The 11,059-nt window shown below is 35.9% G+C and overlaps 1 protein-coding gene across 1 annotated transcript; it reads right to left on the bottom strand.

Moving 5' to 3' along the window:
- Nucleotides 1-493: 493 nt before the first annotated feature.
- On the bottom strand, nt 494-1,765 carry LOC132553641 (neuronal acetylcholine receptor subunit beta-3-like). The gene has a single exon (XM_060217900.1). It carries the CDS (start codon nt 1,763-1,765, stop codon nt 494-496), a length of 1,272 nt encoding a protein of 423 aa, XP_060073883.1.
- Between the last annotated feature and the right edge of the window lie 9,294 nt (nt 1,766-11,059).

The raw sequence follows: 11,059 nt of genomic DNA, 5'->3' as shown, positions 1-11,059 counted from the left end.
ATGAGAATATAACCATGAGTTCTAGAAGGATCTTGTCATTCATCGACGACAACCACCTTGTAAATATTGATAAAATAAGTCATGCCAAGTTCTCACGTGATGGTCAACCATCACATGCGAAGTGTTCGACGTTGATGTGTCAGCGGCAAACCAGCGTACTGGTGACGCGGGTACCTCTCGCAGTCTATTTTTCACAGTTTTCTTGGTGGATTCGACGATTTCCACTACCAATGACATTACATTGAAAACCAGTTTCATATGACAGAAATCCAGCTATAAAGCTTGTAATTACAAGGTTCTCTGTGTTTGGTATAATTCACCAGAATCACATTTCGTACAACCATTCTACAATTTGACAAAAATGACGCTGAATTACATTTTTAAGATATTTCTAGTAATGAACGTCATCAAAATGAAAGAATTTTTTTTTCGTTCAGAGAATATCTTTCGTCAACTTCGCAAACAAATGCTATATGTTTTGAAAATAATCTTGTTATGAATTCTTAAAATATGTCGGGAGAAAAAATGAACATGAAGCAACTACAATGATTACTAAAAACAACCAAAAACACACAAAATCAATAGCTGACGTCACTTCCTGCCATGTTATATTTTCTGGAACCGTCACGTTTTCCCGTTCTTCCTTTGGCCGTACTTCTTCATCCAAAACCACATCACCGCCGAGTCGATTGTTGTTGTTTGCACTAGATACTCTGTTTTGACATTGCAATTTCCTGCAAACTATCACGAGACTTTTCAGAAACGACGGGATCCTACGATATTTAGTGTCCAGATAATTCATCCGAAGCTGAAACGCCGTTACTATGACAATGATACTTCCAAATGCAACAAGGAAGAGTACATATTGGTTCAATATAGACTGGGTTGGTGTAATCGGATGTGTGGATTCAATGAGCGTCAGAAACACAGCAAATGTTAAGTATACAGACATACAAAATCCTAACTTTTCACCGCACTCTAGAGGTATAACAAATGTGAACACTGACAAAAGAGATAAAAACATCACTGGTATACCAATGGTGAAGATGTAATATTCTGATCGCCGTTTAAGAGTAAAAGAGAATGTGACATAAGAGCTTCCAATATTAGATACACCTGAGGTATGTGCTGCTGATAGGAGTTCCCATTCTCCATTAGAAGAGTACAATTCGAGATCGACGCTATTGAATCCCACGTAAAGGATAACGGCATCGATTTTATATGAAAATACATCAAAAGTGACATTGCACGTCTGGATATCAAACGGAAAACTGGAAATTTCAACATCGCATGTCGTTTCGAAGGTTTCAAATGGTGCCCATATCACTTCTCCGTCATAACCAACTTTTGCCATCAAAAAATCACTGCCGAACTCCTCCAACTTGGTAAAGCCATTTCTTAATATAATATCAGGCTTCCAAATGGTATCAGGGGGGACGTGCAAAGTATGAAGACCATTGTAAATAGAAGGCGACCATGTTAGATGTTCGTCGGTCCAGAATAGGCTTACGTATGCTGATGAATACATTTTTCCTTTCACCTCGTCGATAGAAATACTACCAGCGAGAAACAGATCAATACCGACTGGCAAAATGGCTGTCTGATCTAGTCTTGGTCGCACGACCTTGTTATAAGAGTTTGTCTGGAAGCGGTTTGTCAACAGAGCCTTGACATCGTCTGAGGTTTGACATGATCCAGGACTGGACATCAAGAAAACGGTGCAGATAAACAGTGCCTCACCTGTGAGTTTCAATGTTGACGCCATGTTAGTGTTCGCTGAGGACTGAAAAAGCGGAATGGTGTACTATAAGGCAGTTGTCCCGTTTAAATTGATGTCGTGGAATAATTTCATACTCAAAATATGATAAATTGATGGATGCAGATAATGTGTTCATGCGTGTTGATACTAGTGGTAGCTCAGTATATCTATATTCCCTTGGCACAAAAACATACAGACCGATTCTGATTTCTCATTAAATGTTATCTTCATCTTCGTCGACCATGACAAATTAAGCTTCGTGTGGGAATTCCTCTGCCCCTAAATAAATGGGAATTCATTTTTTATATGATCTGATTTGAGTAACAAGTACAGAATTTGTGTCATGTTCTGAATTATTATTTGCAATCGTTCTCATTGATCCCGACTTTTTTTAATTATAAGAAAACACGAGATTTAGCACGTTATCCATAGCAATCAATCCATGAAACAAACAATACCAAAATGCAAATACACTTGTGTTATTAAGTATCACGCAAAAGGGATATCTAACATCCACCATACCGACCAATCAAGTTCGAGCCACATTACCGGACATCGTTGAGCTACTTTGAGGCTGAAACTGTTATGGTCAAAATCCACTTCGTAGTCATTTTATGATACTGGACATGCTTGTGTAATCAAATATAGCCAATTTAATGTACACAGTCTTGATAAACATTACTAAAGAGTATGTGTCTGATGGCGGATATGATGTCACAAATGATCGACCAATGAAAATTCTTGGTTTTCCGAAGGGAGATAACTCGGGATATTTCAACTTCATTTTTATTTTCATTGCCAGTGACTTTAATGCAATTTAAGGATGATATTCTGTGACTGCCTTTCAATTGCAAACTCAAGGTTTTCGGCTTATGATAATGCCACAGCACGTATATGTATCGATTGGGTGCGAGGCTAACCCTTGTCAAAAGAAATTGTTTATCCACACCACAAAGGATAATTGTAACCTTATATCGGTAAAATGTTCACAGTATAAATCATATTGGTCAAAATAACGATTCTGATCCTAATACAATCTCATTTCTGAAACTTTTTTGTTGAATAAGAACTATCTTTCCCATGAAAATCAGGAAATGTAGGCCATGGAATTTTATTAATGAATATCACGTGATTTATTCTCAAACCTCATTATCGAATAAAAAAAGTTGTTGACTACCAGAACCTGTAAGAACTCTCTTTCAATTTTTTTTCTTGACCTCCCTCATGTTTTCTTGTCGAAAAAACATTTTAGGCATTAGGACTGAGCGTAAGCCAAAGGTCATGGTTCTGTTCCCAACTTATGACAAAACTAATGAAATAATACTTTTTTACTCTGTGTTAGACGTTCAACATGGAATGTAATACACAAATACGTGTTACCCGTTAGTCAGTATAATCACCGGATGTGGTGTCAAGCCACCGTGTTTAGGTATATACAATTTAATGTGACGAAACTATAAAAGCGACCGTTAGTGTTTTACGACGTTGATTGTTCCGAGGACGTAAAATCCCTTACGGGCGAAATTGTAACATAGGGTTTCAAAAGATGAAGTTTGGTGAAAATTAAGGGGATGTTTTACGGTCGTCCTAACGACCTCATTGAGAAATGTTCTATTTGTTTGATGGTTGTTAGTTTTTCTGTAGTTTTCGATTCTGTATACCTTGTTCTCATTTCAGCCTAGCCCGGTCATGGAAAATTGTCAATGTCTCGATATTTTGCGTCTTTGTTATCAGATTCGAATCGATTACGATGTAACTCAGGTAACCAAGGTAAACAAATGTAAGGGCGGCAACTCTGGAACATGACGTAATCTCACCATCAAGGCGTTCACTGCGTTTTATCTCCCTGTCAGGTGATCAGTGATACTGGTACAGGATTGAGGTATGATAAACTCTTGTTAAATATCGAACTCAGTAGTGTCAGGATATGTTTTACTGTTTTTATTGTCGTTTATATACCCTCCACGAGAATTTCTATCCTTACGGGAAAATATCGAGAATATTTAGCTGATTATTCAAGACTGTTTCGTCAAGGCATGATTCTATAAAATACAAAATATCGAAATCTGTAACAATAATGTCTAGATGACAAAGCTTGTTTCTGAAGCTTAATGAGAGTTACCTCCCGTTGAATACTAGTACAACTATTGCATTTATTTCAAACTAACAGTAATAATATTGAAAACTAAAAAACCTTTTATGTTTAAATCAAAATTGAATTATAAACTTTATCTATTTTACTACAATATAAAAATATGTTATCCGGTTTGTATTTATTACTTTTGTAACCGCGGACGGCAGCGCGCAAGAAACCGGAATAACAGGTTATAACCCAAGTGACCGGGCAAATAACCCCGTGCCTTTTCACGTCCGTTTTGAGAAACCTAAATTTCCTGTTTGAAACAGTTCAAAAATTAATCCAACTCAATTCAAACGATCTAAAATTTAGGAATTTCTTTTCTTGTTCTTTTATAGATTACTTCCGGTTTGGTTTTCATTCACTTATTACAAATGTCCTCGCTATCGGTACATTTATATAGGTATGTCGCACGTTGTACATCGGAACTTGAGGAGCAGAGTATTTGATAGTTATTCGTGAATTCATATTTCACAGTTCCGCTTGTAACGTCTTTTTAGGAAAACAAATGTTGAAATCAAACTGGAAGGGCGGATTTGCTAAATTAAATTTAACACTACGATTTCATATGTTTCGTTTCAAAACATTCACCAATATATATATGAGAATCAATGCCTTGGTGCATTTGTACAGATCTCAGGTTTACTGTACCAAGAAAAATAAATAAAATCATATCGATTCGACAGTTTGGTCCATACGATCAAGTCAACACTGGTCGTGTGCATATCTTTACCACGAGGTCAACGGGTTTTATGACCGTTACTTTGTTCTGTATGTGCGGCTTATCGACTCCAGGCGTGACCAGCACGTGCATAAACAGGTGTGAATTAAGATACCTGATCAATAGGTTAGTAATATCACACGTACTGTCGGTTGTGGTGTGGAAAGGGAATGGTTCATTTACGTATAATAACAATCGCTATTTCTTTTTATATTTGAAATCGAAAGAAAGCTTCACCATTAATATCAAAGTATATACAAAATTCCAATATGTTGCTTTGATTTTTAATTTAATCCACGAACGTATTGTAATAGTCATCATTGGATTAATTGAGAAATCAATATAACATTGTGTAGCACGAATACGTTTTGAAAACTTTCTAACTTAATACAAGTTTGAAAAAAAAACACACACAAGAAAAAAAAGTTGATAAAAACTTTTTAACATTCGATAAACAGATAAAATTAATGATCTTTTTTATATCCCAAATTTTATTTTCGATATTTACAAACACAGCAGTTTGCTGACTTTGTTAATGTCATATGTACCTTCGATACATGATAGACTAATCCAGTAATGTATGAAGTAAAATATTGATACGTCTAAAACAGTATTAGAAAAAACACTACCATATATGAGGCCGTTCATTCTGTGATATCAAACATAAAATAATTATCGTTTTTTGCGTAAGTAATTCAGCAAATGTGCTTGGGTTGCACAGAGATAGAAAGAATATGTGTTAGCTCGATTAAATTGATATCTGCACAAAACTAAAATTGGTTTGTGTTTCACTAAATAACACTCTTTAATTGATTATCACCGGGACGTCCTAACAATGTAACGAGGACAAATACTACTTGTGAAAAGTAATTGGACCCATGTCCTTTGCTGTGGACAAAACAACGTCACTTGTTACATAAAATACACAGAAATATTTCTTTTAGATAAAAAAGATGATCAGATATTCCTTCAAATGGCCCTATATGTAAAAAACATTACTACAAATTATCCATCCTCAATCTGTGTTTATGGCATAACTAAGGAATACTGACAATCACTGGTATCGGTGTTACAATGTCATGGCTAATTGGCGATTGAAAACAGTTGAACCCCGTTATCACATAGGTAATTGATGTGTATGTTCGTAAACTTCAAGTTATAATCGTTTAACTTAAAATTGAAAACATAACATCCGAAATATTGAAAGGTCTGAGCGTGCTTTTGCAGTGGTGTTGTATACTGTCGTCTTTATAACTGTTAACTCAGTCTGTCAAATCTTAAAAAGAAACCAATCAATCAACTGAATTATATTCTAATAGGCATGCGTATCACCTGAGGATGCGTATTAATAAAGAAAACAAAAGACAGAGACAAACTGAAACAATTATACAGAATTTAATTTCATGGTGATATAAGTTTTCAGAGAACGGTTCAGACAAAGGAATCTTTGTCAATCCCAACCCAAGGTTCCGTTAATTTATAATTTATCCATTAATGTTGAGGATGTCCACGAATAAGAACTCAGCGACCTGACATTAACTTTGAGAACTACTCATTTACGAAATCAAGTGCCCGTGACATAGCTCTTTTTTATACGCGACATTAGAGACCCACGAAAATACCTGATTTTGCAGTATCTAGGATAGGATCACTCAGACCTCTATATCTAGCAAAGTTTGTCATGCTAGATAATGTCACGTAAAATGATAAAACAAAAAGTAGTATATTGCATAAAGGCTGTAGTAACTTACATCTTTTTTATCTCTTACAACGGGACGTTTTTTATTCTGTGTTGATCGGCAACAGATGAGGCTTGCGCAAATTGTAACACTGCTGATACCATGCAGCACTGTACTGATGTATGAACCATTGTGTATGACTTACTATTTAGCATCTAGGCTGCCGATATGTGTTCTTCAATCGGTATGATAATTATAATTGATTATACTTGAAAATTGTAAATAATTTACATTCTTCACGCATTCGTGAACACCAAATGATACAGTTATCTCCCTTGACCACTTCGTGACAGTACAAAAGCCACAGCTCGTGACTGCTCGTGCGTGTTATTGCTCAAAAACAAAACCATGTGTGCGTTATTGCTTACATATTCTCCATCTAATCCCGTTACTTCTAAGGTCCTTGATAAAATACCAAGTTAGCCTTGAAGAAGCAATACACAGCGTCTATAAACTTCACACCCGGTAATAAAGGGGACGTGGACTGCCTGATGACCCGGGGATCTGGCCCTCATTAGAGGCGCGCGCCGAAAACTACTATCATATGTGCACACATTGTTTATTTACGCCGCGTGCGGGTTATAGGTAGGCTATTGATAATCAACTTTATCGTTACAGATTGTTTTAAATAATGTCATGAAGGTTCTTACTCGGACAGACGAGAAGTTCAGACAGAGGAAAAACGGTCGTTGCGTTTCTCTTTAAAGGATTAGAGAGACATAATTCAAGTTTATCTGTTGAGCAGGGAGAAGAATCCATATCATCCGACCTAGGGAAATAGGTCGTTGCGTTTCTCTTCAAAGGATTAGAGAGATCTATGAAAGTCTTAAAAAACTCATTCATCACGTGACATAATTCATGTTTATCTGTTGAGCAGGGAGAAGAATCCATACCATCCGACCTAAGGAAATAGGTCTTAATACGGCGTACAGGTCTTAATACGGCAAGTGGAAATAGGTCTTTATATGGCGATTGAAAATCAGTCTTTATATGGCGGCTGAAAATAGGTCTTAATAAGGCAACTGAAAAAGGTTTTTGTAAAACTGCTTCTTACAAAGATATGAAAGCCGAAATGTTTCGGGGTATACTTCAAAGATGCATGAAGTTAATGAGTGAGGCGTGGCAATGTCAGGTTAAGAACGTCAGATTTCCAAATAAAATTCAAGACGTAAGGTTTCTTGGTGGAAAGTTAAGAGAGACATGTGTTTTTTTTTCAAATCCAGATTAAGATTCAGAGAGAATTTTTTTTTAAGATGTGGCGTTTTTTCAGGAAAAAGTCAAAGACGCCAGTGGTTCTCGTCAAGGCACAGAAAGACATAGAGTTTCCGTTGAAAATATGAGGTCAACGGATCATACATGTACTTACACGATTTCCATGCGAGTGATCTAGCTTGGAAATATAACCAATGTTTCGGAGATTCAGTAAAATTGATGTTTGGATACATGGTATTATGATGCATGTGATGCGTGACATTTTCGAGGAAGTGTTGGATGCATGATTCAGAAACTAGAAAATGCCTGGAAAGATGTTCTTGCTGCGGGTATAAAATGGTGATAAACATACTGTATGTTGAGGGTCTGGGGTAGCTCTTATATTCATCAATCACTAAAGATATTATTTTGAAAGATTGGAACCAAATGTTGAAAAGACTAAAACACGTCTTCAGGAACGTGTTTTGAAAGATACCATACTCCTAACAGAACACTTGAGATTTATGAAATTGCAATTTAAAAATCTGATGTTATAGTCAAAATGATATATTCCCGGTCTTCTTGTTCACCTTCTGTATATAAATCATACGGTGATAAATTGCTTCCGGTCATTTTGAATGATCTACAGAGTAAGGGTCAAGGAAAGATGAGTCAAAAGACGATACCTTTTGTCTGACACAGATCTCTTAAATTATGATGTTCGACCGGTCCAAATAGGATTTATTTCTTTTCTTGTCTAGGTTCGCAAACCTAAATCAGAAGCACGTGATTGGTTAATTAATGACCAATGGTTGAACTCCTGCATCCAATTGAGATCAAAGAAAAAACTACACGGTAAAGCGCATGGAACGGGCGAGCTTCGTTAACTGGGCCTTGTAGCGTACTAAAGGAACTTCATGCAGGCTATTTCCGACGGACTCTACAACCCAGTTGCAGTCAAAATTCCATCAACAATAAAAATTGTATTTGCATACCAAGAATGCTGAATACTTCAGGTCCTGTCAGCTTGGAATAAACAGATAACATTATTTTTGAATTTCCACACAACACAAACAGACATTGACAAATCTCGATATAAGCAACGCAATATTTTCCTACCAAGAAATACGATTCAGTAACTCAAATATTTTATAACTTATCAGTGTTGTAAATGATAAAAATATTAAATTAAGTATATACAAGTACAAACTAAGCTAATTCGACATAGCTCCACCCCGGGATGGCAGCAATATATTCCACCCCTCCTCTACAACCTGTGTCTTGTTAGCCCCCCGAGTTTTCGCGTGTAAGAAACATGTGTTTTGTTTTTGGATTTAGAGAGTAATTATCCCAACACCTTCATAATGGACTACAAATGGCAGACATCATCAAAAGTGATTATTATAATATTAATGGTTTAATGTATTGAAAATGTAGACTTAATTACGTAATATGCCTTATATTACCCATCGTCACTAATGTACTGTACGAAAGTGGCACGGGAGGGGGATCCCAAACTTTACTGTTATGCAATATACTTGTTGACGCAATGTGTCAGTGTTCTTTACCAACACAATGAACATGAATGATTTCTAACCATCACTGGCCATGTAAAGACGCCACTCCACAAATTCGTATTTACAACAATTAAAGAGCAATGAGGTCACTTTACCAATCTATATTTCAAAGGATATACATCTAGGTAGGTCATTAAAATTTTTGAAGACTGGAGGACGAGGAACACATTAAAAATCCTTAAAGGACTTTTGATAAAGCCTTTGAAATTACTTGAAGTAACCCCCACCTCTTGTCGAAAGTTTCTGTAATCATGGCTGCAAAATTCCAAGTTACTGTAATTAAATGGCAGAATATTATGTAAGGTCACACCCTGTCATTACATGAAGCAGCCCTCGGTCTTGTAACTGAAGGGGTTTTAGTTCATGTATTTTGTGTTTTCAGTGTATATCGTTAAGTCCGATACCTACTTATATGTTTATCTACATTTACATAAAATGTATTCGGAATATAGAACTAGTCACAGAAACGCCGTAATCACGTGATGACCATTTAATATTCTAGAATCTGTAACTATGTATGGTACATGCATAAACCATTTATGAACACAAAACATCTTCCATAGTGGGGATATCCAGACTGTTTGTTGTTTATGCTTGCGACCAACCAAGATTAGGAAACTTGATTTAATTGTTGTTGAAATACGTCTTTACACATTAAAATGTCAACTTTGTCAAGCTTAAAACGGAATTATATTTATCGAAACATGTACAGACTTTGTTTCCACAAATCAGAGAGGGTACTAGAAACTTTTTTCTTCGTCTTTAGTTTTACCAACACGAAGCTTTAGCGACACTGTAAATCTATCTGGAGTGAGGCAGCGACACTTGGCATTCCGCCACGCTCAGTTTCAGCTAATTATAAATGTTCAGCAAAATAACGAAAATTCGCTGTAGCTTACTGGAGTTTACGGTAAAGTGATACCTCTCCACTTCCTTTGAATCCTGATGAAGTAGCCTACTTCTAATCTCAAAATTAATTGGACCCTGTGATCAGTGCACGTGCGTCTCTCGTGCTGGACACAAGACACGCCCCCAGCGACGGTTCAACTTTAAAAGGTCTCGCCGCTTTTAAGCTGTTTGACCAATTGCTCGCTAATTCCTTTAAATTTTTCTGTCATAAAATCTTATATATTTATCTTCAAAGTCATGAGTACTCTTTGAAAATATATTTCACTTTTAAGAAATTTTCATGAGAGATTTTCATCATTAAGTGTTCTCTTGAATAGAAATTTAGCAATTTCGGCATTCGTTATATATCTGTGAGTGTTTTTTCACCACTTGCCAGTACTACTGCACATCATACCCTATTAACTAGAAAGCAGAAGGGATAATTACACTCATGAGCGGTGGCATACTGTCGCTGGTAAATAGATTGAGGAGGAATATGCGATTGTCATTTGGCGTTTGAAGGACTTTATTTTTTCACTTACATTTTCGAGGATGAGAATGACTTTGTTAGGAATAGAAACTTTGAAAATATAATAAATATAGAAAATGAAAATTTGTGTTTTCTGATATTCCATGAAAAATAAATCCCCTTTGATTCACAATTTCACTTAAATGGCGAAAATTTGCCATCCAATATATTTGTATCCAAATGAGCGGTACAGTAATGGGATAGGAATCTGTTGTGAACTGCCTTACTGTTAACTCATTTTGTTAAAACTAAACCATATTTTATTCCAAAATATTACATATGTTTCACATATAAGAAAGGAAAACAAGTTTAGAGCTTTTATAAAATTAATTACAAAATATTTAATCCAACAAGTTGGCAAGTAAGGAATAGATAAGCAGTGAAACCTCACTACTAATTATATAATCACGTGCAAAAAAAGAATAGTGCTCGTGAGGTACTAGATGCTCAATATCATTTTTAATTTATTATGTCAAGACGTGGAAGATATGCATCTTATATTTGCTAAAGGATAAAAA

The sequence above is a fragment of the Ylistrum balloti genome, unplaced genomic scaffold (assembly GCF_031769215.1).
Source record: "Ylistrum balloti isolate Yb309-2 unplaced genomic scaffold, AGI_CSIRO_Ybal_v1 Utg370342, whole genome shotgun sequence".
Lineage (NCBI taxonomy): Eukaryota > Metazoa > Mollusca > Bivalvia > Pectinida > Pectinidae > Ylistrum > Ylistrum balloti.
Note: the sequence above shows the minus strand (reverse complement) of the source record. Positions and strands in the feature narration are given on the sequence as shown.

Coding starts and splice junctions, on each gene's coding strand:
- LOC132553641 (XM_060217900.1), bottom strand. CDS start 1,765: ATGGCGTCAACATTGAAACTCACAGGTGAGGCACTGTTTATCTGCACC.